Source organism: Oxyura jamaicensis, chromosome 6 (assembly GCF_011077185.1).
Source record: "Oxyura jamaicensis isolate SHBP4307 breed ruddy duck chromosome 6, BPBGC_Ojam_1.0, whole genome shotgun sequence".
In the NCBI taxonomy this organism is placed as follows: Eukaryota; Metazoa; Chordata; class Aves; order Anseriformes; family Anatidae; genus Oxyura; species Oxyura jamaicensis.
In genome coordinates this window covers 35552160-35577423 of record NC_048898.1, presented here as the reverse complement: position 1 = coordinate 35577423, position 25264 = coordinate 35552160, and the positions used below count along the sequence as shown (strand labels likewise).

The 25264-nt window shown below is 53.3% G+C and overlaps 1 protein-coding gene across 1 annotated transcript; it reads right to left on the bottom strand.

Annotated features, from left to right (window-relative positions):
- Positions 1–6861: 6861 nt before the first annotated feature.
- On the bottom strand, positions 6862–20911 carry PWWP2B (PWWP domain containing 2B; the record flags this gene model as incomplete). The annotated part of the gene is made up of 2 exons (XM_035330120.1): positions 6862–7398; positions 19217–20911. A coding segment is annotated over one exon (1677 nt), but the record flags the coding sequence as incomplete, so codon positions are not given.
- Positions 20912–25264: the final 4353 nt, after the last annotated feature.

Sequence of the window (25264 nt, the reverse complement as noted above, 5' to 3'; positions counted from 1 at the left end):
AGAAACCCCCAGGTGGGGCTTTGCTATGTGGTCAGTTCAGCTGTACTTTAGAATATATTTAAATAGAAGATGTGGGCTCTTTAGCCCACGTCGGGTTTTTGTTACCAAAGCCAAATGTTCTAGCCTTTACTAGCTAATTTAAAAGAGCTTACAATTTGTGTTCCCCCCCGGCCCCCCCCCGAAAAAAAAAAAAATAAAAAACAACTTGCCTAACTTTGTGTTCCATAATATGCACTTAGAAGAAAAAGTTCAGGGGAAAGAAAATATTTTCTGTAGAAGACTGGCATTGGATTGGATTCGAGCAGCTTCCTCTTTAACTGGGAGGGCTGGAGCAGGGCTGGAGAGCCAGGCTGTGTCTCTGAGCCCTGTGCCGCGCACTAACACAGGCAGACCCCGTGCCCTGAGCAGCCCCACACCTTACCCAGCCCTCGTGCTGCACCTGAGCTCAGTCTGAAAGCTCGGAGACTCGGAGCATGCAGCCAGACGCAGCCCTGGCCGCTGCAGGGCTGATGAGCGGGGGCCGTGCGAGCCAGGCACCGCGGCCCCCACAGACACCCCAAGGGACAGGGCAGGGGCAGTCCAGGCCCCATCCGTGTCCCACACAGCCACCAGGTCTTGCAAAATAACCATTAATCCCTAGACACAGGAAAGAACGCATCAGTGCTGCTTAGAAATCCTCTGCTTCAAGTAGTAATAAAAATGGATTGTAATAATAATCTTAAGATCCAGCAAAATAAGAAAATTACTGTGTACCAGAATAGCAGTCATGCCTTTGACCAGCATAAGGCTGCTTTCACCTTTAAGGATGGTTGTTCAGGTTCCCAGTTTCTCCTACCTACCAAGAGAAGCTGCAGCCCCAGAAAGGGTTTCTGTTTGAAGGCCGCAGCCAAGCCAGCAGGATATATAAACACAAAACACAACTATTGCTGAAGTGCAGTGAATTCAGCCATAAAGATAGGTTTTTTCCCCGAGCGAGTGGTAGAAAACCCCACAAGGACAAGACCGGTGCCAGGAGCGACTAAACCAAACTAGCAGGGACAAATCGCGGTGCTGCCCTACCAGGCTGGCGCTGACTGGAGCTCTGGTTCTGATTTTCACCAAGGCCTGACCTCACGGCCTCGTTCCGCATTTCCAGCAGCACCCGCAGCACCAGGACCCCCGGCTGGGGTTGCTTTGTCCTTCCAGAGGCACTCGGGCAGCCTGGCCCCACACCAGCAGTGGTGAAGGGCGCATCTCAGAGGCCTGGGCGCATCCCCAGGGCCACCGCGTGCGGACAAGCTGCCTGCTGGCTGAGGCCCCCTCCAGACGTGAGGGTGACGGCAGCACCAGCACGGCCTGCAGCCCGCTGCTCTCCCGGCGGCTCCCTCCACGAGGAGCACAGCGGCCCCGCAGCTGCCCACAGGCAGCAACAAGCACAGTGTTAACAGCAGGAGCCGCAAAACACCTGCCTTTGGGCTTCTAAACCCTCTGGTGCGCTAGGCACGTGCACCAGGGCAGTGTTTGAGAATTTTGGATGAGATTCCAACAAATGACTAATTTCACAGAACGGTTATAGCCAAGCTCTGCCTGTCACGGTCTGAGGTACCCATGCCCACGGCGCTGCTCTGGCGAGGCCTCTGTGCCCTCTGTGCCGCAGCTTGCTGGTGGAGCAGAGCCGGGGCCTCAGGGCCCTGCTGCTGCTGGGGCTTCCAGATCACCACTGCTTAGGGCTCCTTGCACTGGGCCAGGGGCACACGTATGGCTGAGCCCTCCACAGCTAGCCAGGTGCTATTTATTCAGCCACCACAAGTGCAGGATGAGGAGGAAGGTGAAATTTATCCAAGCACTAAAAGCGGACTCACAACCAGCCAGCTGGGGCGTGATGGGCAAAGCTGGGTGGTTGTAATTCTGCTTTGTTTAAGAAGTGGGGAGGAAGTTTTCTCTTAGTGAGAAAAAGTGAGGCAAAATGCTCAAAAATGACGACCTTAAGGAATGCTGCACAAATCAACCGCGCAAAATCCTCTCCCTAAAAGCAGTCTCAACAGGTCTGTCATGAATGACAAAGGCAGAGTTGTTTGCGAAAGAGATTTTCATCCCATTCACTTTAAAATTTCCTTTCCCCTATTCAATACTACATCACAAAAAAAAGTTGAATTCACAGTCAGACTATGCAAAATGCTTACTTCAGGTCAACCAACATCCTGAGGAACTGAGAAGTTTATGCTACAAAGACGGCTAGCATGGGCTTTCCTGTAGGCAGCAGGGCAGGCCTGGCTCCCAGCCCCGCTGCCGCGTGGCGCACCCAGCTGGACAACAGCCAGGCCCCGTCCGCAGACCACTGCGCAACCGCTGCGGCCGCCCCGCTGCTGCAGGCCTTGGGGACGCGCACGGCTGCCCTGGTGGCAGCGGGGCTGGGCTCTCTGTGCCCCCGGTCACGGCCTGGCAGGGAAGCGCCTGCACAGAGCTCCCGCCGCCTCCCCAGCGGCCCCGCGCTCGCCGGCCATCGCCAGCCGGCAGCCTCCCAGCTGGAGCCGCCAGCAGGGCAGGGCAGGGCAAGGTGCAAGGCGCAAAGGCCTCACCGCATCAAACTGGCGGTAAGCCAGCCACAAGCCAGTTAAGTCCCATCTACAGCTTAGGATCCCCAGTGGACCCAAAAACGCTTGGCTTTTCATTCTGTAAGTCGCTGAGATGGCTTTATTAGAATATACAAGTTACCTGAATGGCGCACCACGAAGAGCTACAGCTCCGACACGAGGCAAACAGCCTTCCCTTCGGCTAACCCGGTCTGCAGGGGACCCTGCCACCAGGCAGCACGCCGCTGGGCGCTGCCACCACAAAGCACGGCCGCGTTTACATGGGCACGGGGCACCCAGCACAGGGCTCGAGCGGGTGACAGACCCTTTCCGTTCCAGTTCCTTGCCAAAGGAGGTAGCACAAACCGGGGTAACTAAGCAGGCCAGTTGCTGGGGAGACCAAGGCAGAACGCACAGATGTACGCTGCCATTTTCTAAACCAGCGCTCCATGCCCAAATCAGCATCTCTGCAGTCCCCAGCCCTCACCTGCAGATTTTCTGAGTCATCCTACATCTCACAAAGCTCCAGAAGCTATTAAGTCAGGCCACCTACTAAGTTTATTAGAAGTAATTATGTGTAAGTCAGAAAAGATAGGGTAAAAAAAATGGTTCAAAATGCTGGGTTTGAACAGAAAATAACCAAATTCACTCTCCAGTTCTACAAAATATTCGGCTTCCCCTTGACAAGGTGTGAATCCTACCAGGCAGAGCGAGTTGAGAGTGAGCCTTTTTACACCAAGGGCATAAAGGAGACTCTCAAGACTTGAAAAACTTCTCAAGATGCATTAGACATGAGGCTAAATAAAAGGAATGTGGATTATGTGCATATAGCAGCAATCTACAGATTCAGAATATTAGCAAAAGGCCTTATTACAAAAAATACTGGTAAGTTTAGTGTTTGATCAAGTCAGAATAAAATACTGGGGGAAAAAAGAAAAACAAGCTTAAATCTGCAGGGCTCACATTTAGGAAATCAGCTGTTCGAGCTGCAGCACAGCTGTAGTCTTCAGGAGGAAACCTCCAAAACCACAGCATGGAGCAGAGGAGACTATAAAAAGCCTTTAGTGTAACAAGAACTGAGATGGACTGAAAAAGGCCCACCATTTCCTCGAGCCACGTACAAGTTCTAGAAGTATATGAAGGGAAGCCTTCAGAATTGCACAGAAGTATAATGTCACAGAGCACAGGAACTGGTTAGTGGTGCTCAAAGGGCAGCACAAAACCAATCTGCACACAATACTAAGGACAGCTTACTGTCCTTGAAGAATTTCCACTTAGTTTTTAGCCTAATGGAGCTTTTACTTTGGCGGAATAAAAGACTTAAGGAAACCATTTGAAACTTTGTGTTATTAAAAATGACAATTAGAAACTTCTACAGTAACTTTTTAAAATCAGCTAAGTAAAAAAGAAACTTCACTGTGCTCTTGGCATATGCTTCTGCATTTGCTGAGAAATTCTTGTCATTTATCTGCATAATGGCCAAGGCAAAAGAGGCAATTTGCTGCTGGATTTTCACTTTAAGCCTTGCCAAAACTGAAGAATAATCTTTTCAGTGAGGCAAAGCGAGCCAGCCTCTTCAATTCTCATAGCAGGTCTGAAGTTGTGCTTTTTATTGGGATATTGTCTACAGCTGGTGTGTAAACCCACTTGTAGAACTGAGCCACTGATTAAGAGAAGTATAGCAACGTTCAGTCCACTCACATGCCCCCTAAGCACTATTTTGTCTTTATTAAAAAATCTCTAGCAGTTCTTAGCAAAGTGATCAACAATCTGGTGACTCACCTGCAGTGCTCAAGTTTCACTCATCTGCTTCATCCTTTAAGCTGGCGTTAACACAGACATGTGTCAGGCCACCTGGCCATCGTCAGGGTAAAAAGGAAAGGAAAAAAAAGGGCCGCCAGATGCAACCTCCCGGTCCCCTGGGGAAGGTGGCCCCAGGGCCTCCCCTTCCTCCCGGCAGGAAAGGGCAACAAACCAGCTCTTCTGTCCTTCTGGCTGCTGACAAAGGACCTGGTGAGGGCTCAACACCGACATTTTTCCTTTACCTCTCCACTTGCACGGAGTATCAGGTAGCAAAGTGTTGTTTGCTCTCTGAAGGGCCCAGCCATCTCAGGAATGTCACGCGCAGGTGCAAGGAGGCTGCTGCCCTTTGCAAGAAGTGAAGTGCGCCTTGGTGACAGGCAGCAGGACGCAGCGAGCTTTAGGGGAAGGCTGGGAAGGTTTCTGGCCTGTGATACCAGGTACTCGTCCACCAGCCCTGGGGGGCACAACTGCTGCCCTCAGCCCCTGCGTTTGGCAGATTACCACAGCTGCAGCGCAGGACAGGCAGTCTCCACTGTACGAACACCTGGCAGAGGTTACATGCACCAGAGGTCTCACTGCAGAGCCGAATGATCACAGAAAACCACCATTTGGCCATCCCCCTGAAGCAGCTCTTTCCTGAGGACTGCAACCAGCACAGAGAAGGGACACCGCTTGATCTTACCTTCCCAACCTGTCTCCTGTCACTTGCAGCACTGACACAAGCTAGAGAAAAACAGTGGCACCAAGCACGAAGACTTGAAGTAACTCTCTCATACCCAGCAGAGACTTGAACACCCGTCTCGTGGATGTTTCTGCCTGTCCAGGAGACTCAGGTGCCACCTGCTAGCCTTCTCACGAAAGCAGCAAGTACTCACCTGTTGATCTTGGCCGCTCCTCCAGCCACTGCGCAGCCTTCCCACTCAGGAAGAGGGGCAGAAGCAGCCCATCACCAGAGAATAGACAGGCACTTCTCATGGAGCTTTGCTTATTTTGACTTTTTTTTTTTTTTTTTTAAAATGAACAGAAGGCTACTTGTAACTCCCTTCAGCTAACTGCTACAACATTTCAGCCAAAAAGCTTTGCGACATATTTTGGCAGGAACTTTGTACAATGAAGAACTGTGAGTACAAAATACAGAAACTACCTCACAGAGCCATCAGTTAACCCTGAGCCTACCTCAAGAAGATGCTAGGAAAAAAAAAAATACAAGCAAGAAATTCCTGAAGACAGACAGACAGGAGCTGAGAAAGGCAAAGCTGTTTTCTCCATGAGTGGGAGCACTCACTGCACAAGAGCATCTTTGCCAAAGCAGTCTGGTTTGGAGATGGGCACAGCGGATGCCCAGGTAAACAAGTGCTTCATAAAGGCTTTACACAAGGTGCAGGAACACATTCCTTCTCTATACACTGCAGTCTTTTTACATCTATTTTAAGAAAACGGGAAAATTATTTATTTGCAGGGATGGCCAAAATTCATCTTGGGAAACTGATGTCCTGTTTTAGCAATGCATTTCAGTTTGCATGTTGTTTTTTTTGTTTGCATGTTTTTTTTTACTAGTCTTCCAACTGTTTTAAAGCAAACAACATTGACTGGCTGTGTGCTCTTATTGAGAGTGAGAAAAAGTTTGCTTTTTTCTGGTGTTTAACTTTTCTTGTTAAACTTTGTTGTTGTCAAACAGAAAAGGGAAGTTTTGACCTCTCTTGCTGATGTTCAAAAGACCACATCATGAACAAGCATGAATCAGGAAATATGAGCTTCTGTGTTCTTTGAATTTGACAATAGTTAATCAGTGTTTGCTGCAACAGATTAAGAACAAACAGGAAGCGGAATCTGTGCAATGATCCTTTAGCTTGAAGTTGATTTTCTAGCTCGCGCAGACAACATTTTACCTAGCAGAGGCAACTCTGAACTCTCCTCCCCAGCCCTGCAAGCAATAGATTATCATGAATTCCTAGACTGGGGGGAATCTAGGGGAAAGCAAGACTACTGCCAGAGAAATCCAAAGAAATTAAGTGATACATTTCAAAAATATGAAGAAATTGAGTGATTGTTTCAAAAGCTTGGCCACAGTTCAGTTTGTAAACCCTTTCTATTCTACGGTAGACACACAAAAACTATAGGCTGCTTTTTTTTTCTTTTTTCTTTTTTTTTTCTTTACAGACTGACAGTCATTTCTGGTAATGTGTGAGGATGAGGATTCCTTCTACCCAACAACATGTGTTCAGGAGGCCTTAATTTACACTCACTGACTAGACATTGGAGACACAAGAGTTCATTTTCCAGTCGGTGCCGTCAGGCTACCACCCACCTCTGCGCACACAGTATAAGCAAAGCAAGGCTGTCCTGCCTGCTGTTTCAGGTGACTTTAGAAAGCACACATTTAGGACACGCAACCATCCAAGTTACCAGCTGAGTGCTTGTTCGTGTACTTGAAATTGTCGATTCTCTCAGCTCTGCAATAAATGACATTGAAAAGCTTTAATATATGCAATGACAGCCACATTGGTACGTGTTGCACATTTTCCAAGTTTTAATAGACACAAAAGTGAGTCCATTGTACTTAAGACACTACAATGATGTCATTCTATTGCATGTCCTGCTCCAATTACATTTCTCAGAATACAGTATTGAGTAAAAGTTTGGTAGCTTTAAAATTAACAAGTTTGTGAAATCTGTAAGTAAAATAAAGCAGCAGCAATAATTTTGGGGGTTTTATCAAGAATAGCTAACTTTTAGGTAATAAATACATTCCGAGTTGTGGTTTCTGCTGTTCTCCTACTTCATTGCCGTATGACTTGTCAAATTCTCATCTTAGGTTAAGGAATCCTTAAGACTTTCCTGCCAGCCTCACTCCAGAAGAGCCGCCTGGCTCCACGTCCAGGTGCCTGTCACCTTTCACGGATGATGAGCAGTGCAATCTGACAAGGAAACCCGTCCTCCTGTCTGTGCATGGCAACCTCCAGATTCTCCTGGGGAGCAAGTCAGGATGTTTACAGACTTCATGACACTCCAGGAGAACAGCTGTGCTCTTATCTTCTGTTACCTTGAAGAAAGTGAAAGAGGGAGAGGTTACTGCCGGCGGCACGGAACCGACCGATCGCAGCAGCGAGGCACGCTCCAGGTCTCGGCTAAATCTAGCCTGGCAAGCTCCTGCTTCCCGCCTGTGCAGCAGACAAAGCAGCAGCTACGGTTTTGGAAGAAACTCGTTAACAGATCTGAAGTAAAAGTGGGCATTTTCTGCAAGAGAAACGTGGTATGAGTTTCAGTGTAATAAAGGTCTTCGGTCTCTGCCTTGAAGCCCTTTCAGGCTTTAAAGGTGGGTGCTGTATGTTAATCTGCCACAAGTCCCTGTGTAGAGTGCCACGTGAAGAACATCTGCTCAGTCCTGCCTCCGCTTTTCAAACTCAATCTATAAAATAGGATTATTTCCCTCTCGAGAACAAGCCTTACAGAAGCTTTTCTAAGTACCTGCAGCTGCTCAAGATGTCAACTGCCGCCACAGTACCCAGACCATGCTTCAGGTGAAGAGGCGCAGCAGCCAAACCACCCTTCCACTTTGACTCCAGAGGTGCAGGACATCCCTGCTGCCCCTCGCAGGCCCCCCTCACCACGGGTGCCCCCTTTCCACTCTGGAGGTCTGTTTCAGGCTCCCCCAGACGGCAGGGCCACAGCAGCACTGCGGGTCTCACAGCAGGACGATGCCACGGCTCCCCTCCCACCCGGCCATCCCAAGGGGCTGTAACCAAGCGCACTGGACTGCATCTGGTGAGTCTTTAGGCAACAACAGCAAGTGTGAGATGTTCTTTTTGAGTTCAGAAATGCAAAGCAACACACTCCAAAATACAGCTACCAAAAGGCAATGAGGTGTACTTCACGCTTGACACATGGCACTGTAGTCATCTGGCCTTCTCACTGACCACCAGCCACTAAGAGTAAGGGCAGGTGACAGGCTTTCCAAGAAACATCTGCGGGAGGGGGATATGCCTGTCACAGGAAAAAAATCCAGTGAGAGAAGTCCTCGTCTGCACTCATCCGCACCCTGCTGTACGGCGCCTTACACGCAGCCCTGCATGCCAGGCGTACCTGCAGCGGCCCTGAGTCAGTAAAGGAGGGGAAGCTCAAAGGGGGCACCCATCTGTCCTGAAGAGGAGATACACAAACAGCTCAGTGATACAGACATGGAAGATGGCACAGGGATCTACACTTGCAAAAGCATCGCTGCACCATACTTCAAATGCAATTCAGTTTGAAACAGTTCAAAAGTCTCAACACATGTCCATGTCAAATCAACTGCACTGGCTGAGTCAAAACCACAGGACACACAAGGCTAAAATCTGTGCTCCTAACAGCGGGATTAATGCTAGGAAGCCAAAGATCAAACACCCTTAAAAACCCCCCATAGAGCCTTGTGATTTGAAGCTCAGAACCCAGTTAAACCAAGAATGCCAACAGCAGACACAGAAAGATGCTCACATTTCCAGCACTGCAGAAAATGCACCAACACCTCCTCTGCAGGCCTGGAACCAAAGCGACACCAATTCGCAGTCTCATCACCCACAATCATTTTCAGCATTGCCTACACATTTAGGGCTTCAAAGAGCTGACTTAGAGCACCATGAACACCTGTCCTAAAAGCTGTATTTCAGAGGACTGCGATCCTTACATCCACAAACTCAGTATTCAGCAGAATTATCCTGCTCTGAAGGAACTGGGATGTGTCATGACCAGGCCCTAATACCCACAGACAACAGAGCATAAATGTACACTTAATTCTGCAAGGTAGTCTATCCACTGGCCTGCTGAGCTTTTCAAGAGCACACAGCTAACTCATGTGCATGCTTGTTATCTTCCAAAAACTTTTAGAGAGGTCTTGGGACTTGGTAAAAGCCCTCAAATGCTTTTTGCAAGAAGCTGACCCTTCAGAGACAGCCTGTAGTCGGAGAACACTTTGAGCAGAGCACCTACATGCCATCGGGCAGGAGGCAGCAGCAAGCCCCCAGGCCAGTCTCTTCCTCCCTGTGCTCTGACTCCAGCAATACTTGGAGGAGAGAAGCACGGTGCCAAGCAGCCCCCAGCGAGGGGCTCAGCTCCCTGCAGGGACCCGGAGCAGGCTGGGCTCTGGGTGCCATCCGAGCTCTGGTGTCCACCCTGAGTAACCCGCGACCAGAGCCAGGAGTTTCCAACATGCGCTCAGCGGGAGCAGCACAGCAACAGGCCTTCATACCTTCTCACTTTGTCTCTAGGAAGCTTCAGAGGTTTCTGTTTTAAAAAACCTTCAGATGGAGCAGGAGCTGAAACGCTGCGTTCTGGACGTTGCTGTAGCCTTGGTACAGGTCTGAGTAACGCGTGTGTAACAGACTGACCGACGCAGGACACTGGCATCATCTAGCAGCCTGGGTGCTAGCTGTATGACAAACGGAACGCCAAGAAAGCTCTCCTGAAGCCAGGAGCTTAGTCATAATAAAAAAAGTGCAGTTTGGATGGCATAAAGTCATTCACAAATACAGGTTTAACAGCTGCAGCAGTGTACAAAAAGCTGGTTTATCTTTTTAACTTGAATTGATTTTATTCAAAGCTTAATCGAGATTAATGCATCCCGACTGTGTTTGCGTGCGCGGACCCCGACCACAGCAGCTCTGCCGGCAGCCCTGCTCAGGAGACCGCCCGCCAGCCAGGTGCCGGCACCCCTACAGCCTCCCCCCGCACGGCAGCACCCGCATCCCCCACCTCTGGAAGCACGGGGTGCTGGGCATCGCACCGCAAGAGCTGCTGACCTTACGGAAAGCAGTGTCGAAGCCCCCTCTGGCTCTGCCCCATGGGATGGAGCCGAGGGCCCTCCGGCCCTGCCCAGCGGCAGAGCCCCGGCCGTCCCGCAGAGCCTCTCATGCAGCGGCAGTGCTGCTGGGTGTCCTCTGCTGCACCTCCAGCACGGATTCCAGCTCCTTCCGAGGGCTCCTCTGGAAAACCACGGCACCAGGTCACACCACACAGCTCCACGCAGGCCATTGCGCCCCGCTGGGCAGCACGGGCTCCTGCAGGGCGGGTGGCGAGGCAGAGGAGCAGGGAGCCTGCTCGCCTTCTGCACCTGCACAGCTTATTTTGGAGGCCTGTTTTCTAATCATAAGGCAGGCAATTAACAGCAGGCTGTAATTCAGCAGGCTGTAATTCAGCACCAAACCAGCCTTCCCCTAGACATGGAAGGAGGTGACGGCACGCTGAGGAGCACCAACTGCTCGTGCCTGCCCACAGCCCAGCGGGGGCTGGAGGGCCCAGAAGGCTTCTGAGGGGCACCGAGCGGCTCCGGCTGCCTTGGCTTCTGAGGACTGCACCTGCCTAAAAACCGACACCAGCAGGAGCTGAGGGAAGGGCAAAGAGGCCCGGCGCTTGCCGTGACTCAGGGAAGTCCTTCCTTTCCGTGTCTCGCGTCTCTTCTGCAGAAGGCAGCAGGAGAGGCGAGCGTTACGGCCTCACAGCCCGCGCTCCTGCCTCCCGTCGGCCGCACCAGGCTTCCGAACCACCCCCGGGGCATCGGGGTTCGGCTGGCTCCAACGGGCTGGCAGGCATAGCTCCAGGATCAAACCCTACCAACGAGCACCTCTACAAAGAACCAGTACCAGGTTTGAGGGCTTTCTGCTTTTAGAAAGAGTTACCTTCTGCACGAAGAAAGAGCTTGGATTATTGGCTTGAATCAAAACAAAGCAAGTCATCACTCATAAAGGAAATTAAACTAGTAATTTTGCTGCAATTCATTTCTTCAACTGCAGACAGCACACAGGAAATACGTTTTATAAAGAAAACAAGTTTGTTTGATCCTGCAACAGCAAAAATCTAATACAGATTAAACAGGACCTGGTACGTTGGTTAAAAGCATTCATTCCTTCAGAAATTAATCAACTTAATGAAAAAAAGCCTTCATTAAAAAAATACTCTGCCTTTCCCCTCCAGAGCCACACAAACCAGCAGCCAAGGAGATGATTATATAACTAATGCAAGGCAGCTGACAGACTCCATGGGGGAAAGGCTTCGGCACACGATGCTGGGGAGAATTTACGGCCCTCCTGCTCCGGCGAGATGAGGCTTGCGCGGACCTGGGGCCACACGCGGGCCTTTGGCCCATGCTGTGCCTGCGGGAACCCGAGCCCCCAGGGCTTTCTGCTGCCCACAGGCACCAGGGCCCAGCCCCGGCAGGGGGCACAGCCCTCACCCTCCCGGGCTGCACGGACGCCTCCTTTGTGCGCAGCAGGGCCCGCGCTGCTCCTGCGCCGCAGAGCGAGGAGCTTTCTAGCTGGCTGCGGGGTAGGGACTTGGGGCGGGGGGACTGCAGGGATGAAGAGGACAGGCTCGCCAGGAACTCAGGCATCAAACACCACCTCTGGCATCACTGACGGGCACGAGCAGCCTGCTTCGGACGTACACAGTCTCAGGATGTGCAGGAGTCCATAAACTAGCTAACACAAAGCCCACTTATTCTCTAGCAGCACATAAAGAACGTGGAACAGATCCATCAAGCAGATGACAACAAACAAACCAGGCACCAAGGCACCAACTCATCCTCATCTAGTTAGCAGGATACAGGCATGCAGCTTCTACAGCATTTTTTAGGGAGAACTTCACAGAAACCATTCCTCAGCCCACGCACGTGTTCCCTTTCACACCGCTCCCAATCTCAGTGATGGGTACCTCCAGGAAAAAAAACAACACCAACAAAAACACGGATCAAGGCTGAAAAACAACACGCTGCACATTTTTCAATGTTTACCCCCAGGTTTCCAGAAACCCCCTACTCCTTCTTGGCACAAAGCGGCCTTCCTGCAGGTGCAGCTTGAGGGTGCTCAGCACTTCGCACACAGCCGCGTAACTACACCAGGCACAGGACCAAGGGGCGCCTTGCACGGAGAGGCAGGAGGGCCACCTCTGCAAGGGCTTTGTCCCCGCTGCCCGCCCCCACTGCCAGCAAGCCCCGGGCCCGAGGCCCCGCCGGCCAGCCTCGCCGTGCTCACTGTGAAAGGGAAGTCCCGCTGCAGTTCTGAGTTCACAACGCAAACGAGTAAATAAATGGCATTCAGGAAAGGCTCCAGAAATGTCACTTCTACTTCCCACGGGAAGTTACGCTAGGTAAGTTCTCTAAGAGGCAGGTTTCCAGGCTCTTCACCCAGACACATCTCTGCTGCAGAGAGACGGGGCTCCCTCCCAGGAGGCAGCCTGGGGACGGGGCTCTGCAGGCCCTGCCTTCCTCCTGCTGCTGCACAGGCCCTGCCTTGCTCACGTGCTCTGCTAAAGGCCCCCGCTGCCCCGCGCCCACCGGCAGGCCCGGCTCGTGCCGCAGCTGGGTGCGGAGCAGCACGGCAGGGCTCGCCAGCCCCCTGCAGAGCCCGCCAGTCGCCTCGCCCGCACGCTGTGCTGGTGCAACAAGTGGGTGTCTGCAGCTTCAGCTGGGCACGGGGGTCCCTGCGGCACGGGAGAACGGCTTGTTGTTCTCCCAAGGAGAGCTGTTAAGCCCTTCGGTTTATACAAATCTCCTCTGGCAGCTGCGGTTACAGCTCACGTAAGCAGACCGCATTCCTGGGCATCTGTGCAGCCTGCATGCAGTTACAAATAGCACGATGTGCGGCCTGCTGGCATCGCCAAAAAATAGGCCTGCAGGAGTGGAGGGAAGGGGGCAACAGATGTCACGAGCAGGGAGAAGCAACACGGGCCTAGAGGCCTCCAGCGCAGCAGCCACAAGCGGTCAGTGCTTTGGGGGCCAGGGAAGCCAGCAGGACACGGCCAGGCGAGCAGCTCCAGCCCCCCAGCGCCGGGGCGCACGAGTACGCAGCGCGGGCTGTTCCAGACTTGTTCTCCCACTTTGTGTTAGCATGCGCAGATGCTGACTCCAAGCTGTTTGAAGGAAGACTGAGAAACAGTAATTAAGCTGGATGCTTGGTTTGAGTTGACTGAACCATTCAGAAACCGGGCCAAGAAAAATTTCAAGCATTCATCTTCTGGGCTGAAATATTTCTCGTGACCAGGTAGGTGCTTTTAAAGCTTCAGCTATCACAGCCATCGCCACAACCTCATACAAAATTACATAACCTTTTTGTGCCACTGGCAGAGCAGACAAGAAGGGGTAAAAGGAACAGGAGAATGATTTATCTTGCTTCATAAGCTGCTGGCAAGCAGCTCGGGCTACATGCGCATACAAAGCCCTGAACATCTTTGAAGGTGAAGTCATAACCCAGCGCTCCAAATTTTACATTAGAGCTTACTATATATAGCAAGCATGCAACGAGCTTTGGTTTCTGCTGCACATAGTAGCAGTGCGCTTTTGTTGATGAATGGCTAAACAGAAGATACCGAGGGTCTATTAAGCTAATAGCAGTAAAATTAAAACCTTCCAAAAGGCAGTATTTTAAAGTTTAATGGCTTCACAGCCACAGCCGAGGGGTTGGGGGAAGAAGGGAGGGGGGAGAATAAAGGACTTTCCAGACTGAAAAAGCGAATGAACATACACACCGCGAAGCTGTTTCGAACAGAGGCGCACACCAAATTCGACAAGCGATTTTTATGAAGAGCTTTACAACGCGAAAGGGAAGGCCGCAGAGCAATCCATCAGGAGAAACCACTCGGCAGGAGCACGCTGCACGGGGAGCCGCAGCCCTGGGGCAGCCCAATGCCCCAGCCCCCATCGGCCTTCCCGGGGGGCATGGCTCTCCTGCCCCGCGGCCACAGCCCCGCTCCTCCGCCTGCAGAGCAGCAGCACGCCGCAGCTCACCCCCTGGCCGCAAAGCTCAGCGCCTTGGTAGGGCAGCAAGGCTGCTCGTTGCACAGCCACAGGTAGCTGGGTTTCATGTATGACTGCACAGGACAACTGAAGAGCCATCAGGAGCTCAAGGAACTGGATGCTTACGCAGCCGCAAGTTTAGATCTGGAGTTATCAACGTGAACAGAAAGTATAGTGAAAGTGAACACAAAGCAAATGCAACAGCACAAGAGGTGTCCCTGTTCTCTAGAGGACACCAGCTACAGAGCACACAGCCCGGCTGGAGCACCAAAGCACACGTGGACTGGCTCCTGGCGCTGGTCCCACAGCTGGGCCTGCTGAGAAACGTGCCTTCAGCAGCCAGCAGGCAACACCTCCCCACCTCAGAAGGCTTTTCCGACAGCCACACCTCTGGAGATGAGAGTGCCACAGCCCGAACGGGTTATGGAAGAGCGCAGCCACGTCTGGAGCACGGCATCACAGCGACACGGGGAAATGGGGCAGGATGCTGCAAGAGCCAGGGGAGATTCAGAACCACCCGCAGTACCATTTGGGAGGAAAAGCATCACCGTGGCTCACGGAGGTCGCCCAGGCAGCACAAGGCAACCTCAGCTGCTGCAGGAGAGGCTTCGCACCCGCTCCTTGCTCAGCCCTCGCGCAGCCACACGCGCCAGCACCACGCCTCCGTTCAGCACCTGCTCGACACAACGGGGAAGCCCCCTGTCCCACGAAGCGACAGGAAAACGCATCCAGAAGAGAGACCACACACCAGCAGAGCTCTGGGCAGCACGCTGGGTCCATGAGGTGTGTCTGATTGCAGGCAGCCTGCAGGACGTGGCACAAAGAAGCAGAGACGGTGCAGGGGGAGTGGGGAGCAGGCTGTGCCCCGCAGCCCTGGGAGCTGAGCAGCACCGGCAGCCGCCTCGTCTGCATCAGGAGCCCGGTACCACCGCAGGCAGACGGTGAGATCAGGCTCTGGTGGAACTGCAGCAACTCCCCGTATTTCAGCCTCAGTTTCTTCTGGCCTTCATTTTTTTCCCAAGCAATAGTCCAGGGTGTGACTACAGAGAGATCCCCAGCAGCTTCCTCCCCGGCGCCATGCTGCTGCTGAGGGCCCGGGGCTGCGGTGGCCGTGGAAGCAGAAGAGCCAAACCTGGAACATCCTCCCCAGGGCTTCCACTGCTCCTGCTCAGGGAAACAGGGCTGCAGCCTCCCCCAAAAGGCCGGGGGTCTCATGGAGGTGGCGCGTGCCCCGTTCCCCTCCTGAGGAGGAGGCTGCCTTGGAAAGGTGCCTGTGGGATAGGGCCAGAAGTGGGGCCAAAGCACACATGGGCACGGCCGGGTCCTGGCTGGACGCTGGCACGGTGAGCACGGCCTTGTCACCCCGGCTGGTTGTAACGCAGCCATCCCAAACCCAGAGCCCACAGCAGTGCTGTGAGGTGTGAGCCTCACCAAGAGCAGCTCAGCCTCGCTGGGAGCCCAGCAGGCACCTAGGGCTTTCCTCGGACAGACGAAGCAGACACCCTTTGTGCTCCCAGGGAACCATCTCCGTGCTGCTTCGCACTGAGGCAGCCGCCAGGTGGGACCAGGGCCGCAGCGTGCCCCCCAGGAGCACAGCCCTGACACAGCGCAGGGACCTGGCAGCGGCCGGGCGGAGGGGAGGCACTGCCTGCTGCTGTCCTGACACTGTCAGAGGGCCCTGCACTGGGGCTCTCTGTACATGAGACACGAAGCAGAAGCTACAAGGCAGCATGAGAACACACTCAGTGGGCATTTTTCTCCTGGCTATACTCTGAACACACATTCAGTGTCTTCTGAATGTGACTTTTACAAGCTGGTCTGCCTGCTGCTCTCCCAGAAACCTTGTTTTATAGTCAGTTAACGACAGGCTTTTAATAAAGCATGGTCCTTGCCAAAGAATAAGGACAGAATAATAAAACACACAAAATGATCATACCAGCTTTTCCAACCCAAATCAAGCGTTGTTTTTAAAACCCAGTCACTTCCAGTTTCATACGCACTCACAAATGTACCTGAATTGCTTGTACATTTTTCCAGTGGTTACCCTACGCCATCTGCAGAACAGCATCATGTGCCAGAGGACAGAAAGACGCACAACGAAGTGCCAGCAGTCACAACATTCTGCCATGCCCACGAGGACCGTGAGCAGCAATAGCACGGCGCAGGTGCTGAACGCCTCTCCTGGACTCCTGCTCCTCGGCTGTTGGCAAGGACGAGCGCTCCTCGCGCAGCTGCTGGTGAAGTCGCAGCACGACGGGTTTTACAGTGGCAAAGTGCAATACTGCCAGTCAGATGCCTGCTCTTGGAAACACATTTAATTGTCGCTCAAATGTCCAATGTCCCAGTCCTAGGACTAAGAAATTGCAAACGTTAGCAAAATCCTAAGTTACACCCTTCGGGAAACAACAGCCAATTAGCAGCTAGCAGAAACATCTCAGTTCTAGCCTAGGAACCCTTGAGGAAAGCAGCAACACTCAGTCCTGATGGCAGAGCACTCGATACAGGGCAAGGCTCCGAAACAGTGAGCTGCTGTGTCAGTGACGTAGCGAGACACCAGGCTCGCTGGTCTAACAGGAAAGCTGAGTAAACATGACACATGTGGGAGATGGGAAGTGGTTCCGTTCTGCTTTCCTAGCTTTCTGCTGAGTGCATGCAGTTGTTTATCCAATTATCATGTAACTTCCAGGCAGGCAGACTGGGCTGGCAGCTCAGGCACCAGCAAGGCAGAAAACCAGCCTCAGAAAGCCCACGAAGGAGGCCGAGGAAGCAGCAATAGGTATGAAATACATCCGTATAGCCGTACGTGCACGGAGAGGTTTGGCTGCAGAGTACACAGGAGGGCAGGGTCCGGCCTAACCCAGCCCATCCATCGTTCTCTCACTACTCTCAGTACCACCTCCTTCCCTCGCTTTACAGACCTGTTCTATCCCTTCTGCTCTGTGCCTGTAGATCAGGCACCGCCGTGCCTGCAATAACCCAGGTCTCCTCTGGAGCAAGTGCTTCCTCTCCTCCTCGGGGCCTTGCTTGTCAGCCCTTCATCCCGCACCTCCGCTAGCACCACGGCGGCCGTGGTCCCGCTGGTAGGGACGGGCAGCGTTCTCCTTAGGCTAACACGTCACCAGGCAAGCATCCTCATTTCAGCCTCCAGGTCACAGCCAAAAGGAGCAAAAAGAGTCCCAAGTTTTCCCACTCTGCATGGACTGTCTGGCACGGCCAACCTGACTGATCTGAAGCATCAGCTGCCGCTTCACCCTGCCCCTTCTTCTCCTCAGCAGCTGGCAGACGTGGCATGGCAGCCTCCCGGAGCTCACAGCAGCACAGCATTACCCAGGCAGAAAGCTGGCAGAGACAGCGCCAACATCCACCCTGCTGAAGTGGTCCCACACCGCACGCAGAAACCAGTGAGGTCAGGCCAGAGGACAGACAAAGCTCTGCTGTGCCTTTCAATCGGAGCGCAGGAAGGAGACGCGGATTTTGACCATTTTTCTTTGGCTGGCAAGGACAGCATATTCTGGGCATCAGGTTTATTTATACTCCTGATCTAGCTAATACGAATTTGGGTCCAGTCCAAATACTCTCAATATAATAAAGCCTTTAGCCAGAGTTAAGTAGCATTTGAAGAGGCAAGGATGAAGCTTAAATGCTGCTGCAGTTACACACTTGTACCTGCTCGAGCGTCCAGTTGTGCAGACCGCGAGCACACAAGAGGAACGTGCCACGCTCTGATTACAAGCTGATCCCAGGCTTGCTGGGATGGAATAACGCAATCTAAGCAAGTCCATCACTTCCATGCAAACGGTGAAGCCCCACGGCAGAGGGTACAAACAGTCCTTCCCCCCATCAGGATTAGGAGAGCTCTGGCCATCGTAGTCCCATTGCACTGCAATCACGTCGATACAGAGAAGCAAAACAGTGGATGGCAGGAGCAGCTCTGGCTCGTGCACACAGTCCTTCTGGCATGAGAAAGAACACTTAGGGAAAAGCTTACGGGACAACCCAGTGAACCGATAAAACCCTCCACAGGACACTGCATAAAGCTAGGCCTTTGACATCAAGACTCTTCCTAATTAGTTATGGTTTTCAGATAAAAAGTTAATCCATTCCCTTGTTAACAGTATCACAAATGAGGCCTTGTCTAGATAATGACAGCTGGAAGGTCACAGACAATTCTAGACCTTACTCAAGCTGATGGTACTTTCCCCACGGCCCTCGCTAAGGGCAGCACAGTAGGCAGCGTCAACCAACATTAGACGTGGTGACCCTGTTCCCAGTCCTACCACGGCCTGCTTTTACAGGCACCAAATCTTCATCCTGGGCAGTTCTTATTTTATTGACAAGCAGTCTCTTCCCACTCTGTGCCTGCAATCAGTAAAATCAAAATGTGGAGGCATCACCAAGAATCAGTTCCCACTTCATGTCCTCAAGGAGGCTGCAGGTGAGGACCAAAAGAGCTGCATTTGATGACCCAGGCCCGTCCCCACCAATGCATCAACATTTCAGACACAAGCCAAACAACTTCTGCAAATGGCATTCCCCACCAGAGACAGCTTACAGCACAACCATTTTGATGAGTCAAAGATAACGCCTTCATAAGAACTAAATGCCACGGGGGGAGCAGTAAGCGCAAGGGGAGCAAAGGGCCTCCAGGAGCACGTAACTGCTGTGGTAACTGCTTGGCACAGTTCAAAACACAGCCTAGTGTTTTGTTGCAGCTGTCAGTGCTCCCACCACACGGGATCAGTTCTATCGCAAGTGAATTATCATCGATACTCACCACATCCTAACTGCACACCGCTCTAACACGTTACTACAGTATGATGAGCTCTCCGAGCAAGCAAGGCTCGCTTCCTCGCGGTGCCAATTGCTTTGTGCTCCCCTCCGGGACCAGGGGCTCCAATTCCCACGGTCCTCCCGAAGTTTTGGAGCTAACGGCTCTTACCACCTCTGACATTGCCACCACCAACTCACACCCAGGCTTTTAAGTTTATTAACTGCCGACCTCGTTTTTTTTAATGGAAAAATAAATGCAAACAGAGGAATGTTGGTTAAAAAACACAAGGAAGTTTCTTCCATGGGTAGCATTAGTCCAGCAAGCACTCACCTGACACTGGCGACAAAGTTATGTTTCAAACTGTGTTAAGAGATCTCTTATTTCTGGAGTCAGATGCTCTACTGCCTTCGCAGCTTCTGTGATAGCTTTCCGATACATCCCTTTCTTCTTGCGATTAAATCTCAGTTTGAAAAACTCAGAGAAAGGGGAGAGTTTTGAAACAGATAAGAATGAAGTCGTTGGAGAACCAAACCATGATACTTTCGCTTCTCGCCATGAAGGTTCCCCGTTTTCCTTCTGGCTAAGGTTTATGTCAAGAACACGTGCTGGCCACCACGGAAATCCATGAATTTTACCCCAAACAATATCCCCCACCGAAACAGTTCTTCCGTCTTCGGTGACACATTTAGACACGCTTTGGGTATGTAGTCTGACTGTTAACGGCGGCACAATTTTACGCTCATCTTTTGAAGATGAAGAGACAGACGCATCATCACCAGGTAAAAAGTCACACAATTCTGGTGATGTTACTTCCGAACTAGAAGACTTGGATTCATCTAGACTGTCGTTACTACACACCGATAAACTAGAAGAATCTGCTTTTCTTTTCCGATAATTCATAAGGAAAGCCAAGTTATCGTGTCCATCTTTACCTTGGGGAAACCTTTTGAAGTCATCGTCTTCACCTGAACTCCCTGAAGAGATCTCAGCTAGACCCCTGTCTGCGGATTCATCGTTGTAAAACGCAGCAGGGTTGGTCTCCCTGCTGTTCTGAAGGACATTTATTTCATCAATAAGTTCTGCTTTATAAATTGAAACGCTCTGACCATCATTTATGCGATGGGGCTTCAGCCTTATCTTTGGAGGTGGAACATCCGCGTTGGAATGCACCGGCCGCGTGAGCTTCAGTTTTGGAATGGAAGCAAGCTGGCTGCCTGCTGACTTGTCCGTTAAACATTTGGTTTCTCGACATCGTTCAGAGTCTCTCGTCTCCTCTTGGTCCTCCTCTCCGTTCTGCAGTATTCGCTCCGGGCAGAACGGTTTGACTGAGCCGTGAACCCGGGAAGGGATTTTTACAACTTCACCTTTTCCTTGTGGAGTACTGTAGGATATTTTTATAACGGGTGTTCGGTGTACGAGCTCCCCAGAAAATTTGTCGTCCTCTCTCTTTTCTCTTTTGTTCCTTTTCTCCGTGTAGTCAGAGTCACTGTGCTTTTTCTGCTCTTTGTCCTGAATGTTTAGCTTCCTCCTCGTTTTAGCGTTCTGCCTAGCTGTGTTTTCATCCTCGGGGTTCAGAGTGTTTTTACACTTCTCGCAAAGCACCTGCCTCGGCCGCAGCCTGATAGTGCTCATGATGAGCCTTCCCGGGTCTCTATTCCGCGACAAACGCCGCCTTGTCCTCTTTATAGTCCGTGGTGGTGGCTGAGGAACCCACTGGTTGTATGTGTGCCGCAGCCACAGCGGGCGAGGAAAGGGAGCTCCCTCGAAGTAGGGCGGGTAGGGAGGAAGGCTGCCGGGCGGCGGCGGGGGCAGGAGCGGGGGCACTTGCTCATCTCCGCTGCCTTTGGGGGGCTTTCCACCGGCGGGCGGCGGCTCCGTCTCGCCCTGCGCAGGATCTCCACCGTCAGGAACCCCGTTAGTGCAGGCGCTGGCAGGAGGCTCCTCTTGCTTTGGGAGGGAGGATGGAAGACAAAACAACCCAGACCTAAAAACGGGGCGAGAAGGACAGGGAGGGAAAGAGACAAAGAGTCAGGATGTTTGACAGATGCTTCCCTAGGAAGACTGCGTAACAAGCGTGCTAGTTCCTTAGAAAACACAGAACTTCGACATGCTAGTAACGCAACATTTTCTCTTTTAAGGCAAGGCAACCAATTCTGCTGCTGAAAGAAATAACAGCGTTTGAAAATCCAGGAAAAGTGTCCTGTTGCTTTGCCAGAGAAGGCATGGAGATCAACAGCTCCTTCCACATACTGCTTACGTGGAAAAGGAGTTTTACTCTGAGAAGTTTTAAGTTTTATCAGGCAAAGCAGTTTATTTTATCAGCAGGCTGGTAAAGGCACAGGGAAGCCTGTGATACAGATTATGCAAGCCCTCTGGGAGCTATTAAAGTTCCTTTCTTCAGGCTGCACTTGTGTGGCTGATTTTCAAAACCTGAACAGCTTGGTTTTGTTGCATATCTCCCACTTTCAAGCCACAGGTTCACCAGTACCCAGTTCTGTTTCCCCTGGTCTTCTGCACACCTGACTAGTTGTTAAAATAAGGAACACACTGCTGCTTCAGAAGAGCAGGGTTAAGCATGACGCTGCGCTGCTGGGCAATGCCCAGTTCCATTACAGGCTACCAAAGCCTCGACACCGAATCTTGCCCAGACATTGGCATAAGCAAATCCTCACCGGAGCTCATAACCATGCTTCATGTCTCCGGGTTGCTGCACAAGAATTTATGGTCCTAGCCTGGCAATCAGAAACGCTGTGCTAACGCAGCACTTCACCAAACGCCTGCCCTGACACACCGTCTCACAACGGGCAGCGCTCGCTGCCTTGGCCTCCCAGAGATCCCGCTGTGGAGTCCATCAATAAACTGCCTCCGCGTTTCTCAGAACCGTGCCGTGCTGTATGGATGGGCCGCATCCAGCCGGAGAACGGTCACCGACCAGAGACAAGCTTTCGTTTGGGCTGCCACGGTCCCCACCGACCGTTCCCAGCCGTCACCTCCCTTGTAACGCCCAGGAAGGACCCTTCCTCCAACAACAGAGGCACTGCTTGGAGACTTCGGCAACCACTACCCAGAAGGGCACCGAAGAGGAGTTTAAGGCATCCCTCGATCACACATCCTGAGCATAAAAATCAGCGTTACTGGTTCGCAGACCAAGAGGAACCAGTCTAGAGGAGCATAAAATCAATGCTACTGGTTCACAGACCAAGAGGGGCCTCCTCCCTCCACCCAGGGGCTGGGGCCGACAGCACCTTTCCCAGCCCTGTCCTCAGGCTGCATCGCTTTGCTGCAGAAGGATGCTAAAATACCTAAAATGCCACCTCCCGTCACCAGGCACGGACGAGAACATCTCTCCTTCCCAGGAGCAGCAGCAGGGCGCAGTGTTACGGATGATCACGCCCCACCCGAGGGCACAGGCACGAAGCGCGGGGCTGCTTCAGCAGGTCACTGGAGAATGGGGAACGTGGGTCCCATTCACGCTAGCTGTGATCCACCAGCTTCGTTCTCCTCTCCACCACTACAGACTCTCTCTCTCTCCTCATCTCAGGACTGAAGTTTATAACTAGGCTTACGTAAAGTAAACAAAGGGGAGTTAATCTGATTCTGGTACCAAGTCACTGTTCTCCAACCAAAACAAAAAGGTGAAGTGAGCTGCCTGGACCCTAACATGAGAAGCCCGTTCCCATTACTCGAAGAGTAAGAAAGCAAGCGCACAGTCTGAACAACAGACCAGGGAGCTCCCCCGGACTGCTAGTGAGCTGAGAGGCCTGAACTGCTGAAACTGCAGAGTTTGGAACGGAATTTTGTTCTCAGACTTTTCTTCTTTTTAAACAGAGACGATCGAGAACGCCGGTGTCTTTCAAACAACGACCGAGAGAGCAAGCACACTTTGTACAGCCAAAGATGTCAGCGCAGTTCATAAAACAACTGGGAGCGGTATCACTTCCGAAGCTCTGGCTATAAATTCTGGTTGTTTCGTGCAATGAAACCGTCCAATTCGGCCGCACCAGAGAACAGCACAAGAGGAACCTCCTCCTGCTCCGCAGGTGGACACAAGCCTGGCCTCCCCTGCTCCTGGAGCCCTCGAGGCCAGGCCAGCACCTGCTCCTGGGGCAGGGGTCGGTGCCTCTGCTGCAAAGGGGCCCTGGCTGCAGCGCGCCCCGAGCTCCACGCGTGACCAGCAGCCTGCTCCCAGCGGCCGCGTGTCACCGCTGCTGCCCAGCGCCGGCCTCCTTCCCCTTTTGTTCGCACTGGAAGCGGCTCTGAAGGCTAACACAGCAGCCTTCCTGAGAAGCCCTGCCTTTGCCAGTCTCCCTGCCAAGCCCGTTTCTGGGCAGAGAGCAAGGAGGGCTCTGCTCCTTTCTCATCTGCTCCCCCCCACAGGACATCCGGCCCCCCAGGCAAGGGGCACAGAGCAGGCTGGCAGGAGGCGGGACGGGCAGCCACCCCCCTTCCACCCGGGACACTTTCAGTTTGTGCCTCCACGCTGCCCATCCCACGGAGACGAGATGCGTGGGGAGGCACGAGGCTTCCCCAGGCCGGGCTGTGCTGAGCTGCTGGGCGATGCTCCATGGTCCCATCCCCTCGGAGCCGCGGCCGTGCCCCGGCCTGACGCTGCCTCCTGTATGGGCACAGCTCTGCAGGAGGATTTCGCCTCGGTGCTCCTCCACTGACTGCGCACCAAGAAACGCTTCATTTGACACGCTTTGCTTTCCAACAGAAGCTTACTCTTGCCACAAGGAGAAACACGCGTTTCACCAGCCTTCCCTACAACACCCTGACTTCTGCTCACATCTGGATGCAATTCACGCATTGCTAATATCTGCTTACAGTCGCTATTGATCCTGCACGCTGAAAGCCATCCAACTAAAATGACGACGTGAGAGCTCTTGTTTTAGGGGCATGAGTGTTTGCGCAGGCATTACAGGCATCAGGAAATACCGCCGAATGAGATCTCACCCCGCTCGTAATCCCCATTTCTGGGGCAGACACAGGCAAATGGATTAAGTTACCTCAATCCAACCTCTCCTTGGAACAGAAGACGCTGTCCTGCGATTTACACTCACGCGTAATTAAAAAACCAATTCATTATGAGTTCAGTTACAACAGAATTACTGAGCCTCGTTATCAAAAACGCTGTGACTGCAGTGAAAATGCATTTAGGTGTCCACATGAGCCCAGACGCCGCGCAGCTCGCTGTCTAGAGGAACGGACTTATTCTAGCTCAGTGACAGCGCACGCAGCAAGTCCCGGCGTTTCTCAAAGGGCCGCCGGCAGGAGGACACCCTCCGCCTTCTCTTCAGCCCACCCCACGCCGCAGCAGAGCCGCGCGGGTGCCTGCCCGCAGCCCCCACCACGTGCTCGGCCTCGCCTGCTGCGCCTGGGAGGACGCGATGCTGGCAGCTTACAGCACGGGAGGGAGCAAAGGCCCACCGGGCAGGCTGCCCTTCTTTTCCTCCTGGGGCTCACCCCTCGTTTCACAGAGGAAAAGCACCGCACCAATGCCTTTTCCAGGTCCGCTCTCTCCCTAGGCGAGCCCACCTCCCCGTGCCCCGGGCCGTGGGGTTGGTCTGAGCGCTGCGCCTCCCTGCCCGCCGCCCGTGGGCACCTCTCCTCGGGGAAAGCTTCTGCCACGGCTCTGCTCCGGATGAGCTCGGGGCCTTCAGAGCTCAGCACTGAGCCGACAAATTCCTGCTTTCGTGCCTTTTGGACACAAAGCCCCCCTTCCCACCCAGCAGCTCCCCACTGCCCAACCCTGCTGTTAAAGCAAGGGCAAGGCCTCCTCTCCACATCCCAATGCCGTGGTCGCTGCAGCTGGAGAAGGTCCTTCCAGCACAGTCCCCCGCGCGCCCCCAGTCACCGGCGCTCCCCGGTAGCTGCCCTCATGCTCGGCGCTGCCCCCAGCTCCAGGGCCACGGCTGCAGCCAGGGTCGGTCCCCCCGCCACGGCCGGGGGCCAGCCAGCACCCAAGCCCCACCAGCCGCGGGACGTACCGCAGCCCGCGGGGGCAGGGACGGAGCACGGCAGAGCCTGCCCAGGCCTTCGGGCAGCCTCCGGGGAGCCAAGGGCACCGGGCTCCCCCCAGCCGGCCCCGCGCTGCTCCCCGCGTTTCCCCAGGTGAAGCAGCGCGGCCCCACCAGCGCTCAGGCGCCGGCCCGGAGCCCCCCGCTGCTTTAGGGGCGGCCGGAGGCGGTCGCGTCCGTTTGACTCCGGTGCCGGGGGCAGAGCCGAGGGCTCCCCGCCCGGCCGGCCACCGGGGCGGGCAGGGGGTGGCGGCGGCTGGCCCGCCCCGCTCGGCCGCAGCGCCCCGGCACCCCCATCCCGTCCCTGCCCCCCCGAGAGCCGCGGGGCCGCGAGGTGCTGCGGGACCCCAGCCCCGCGCAG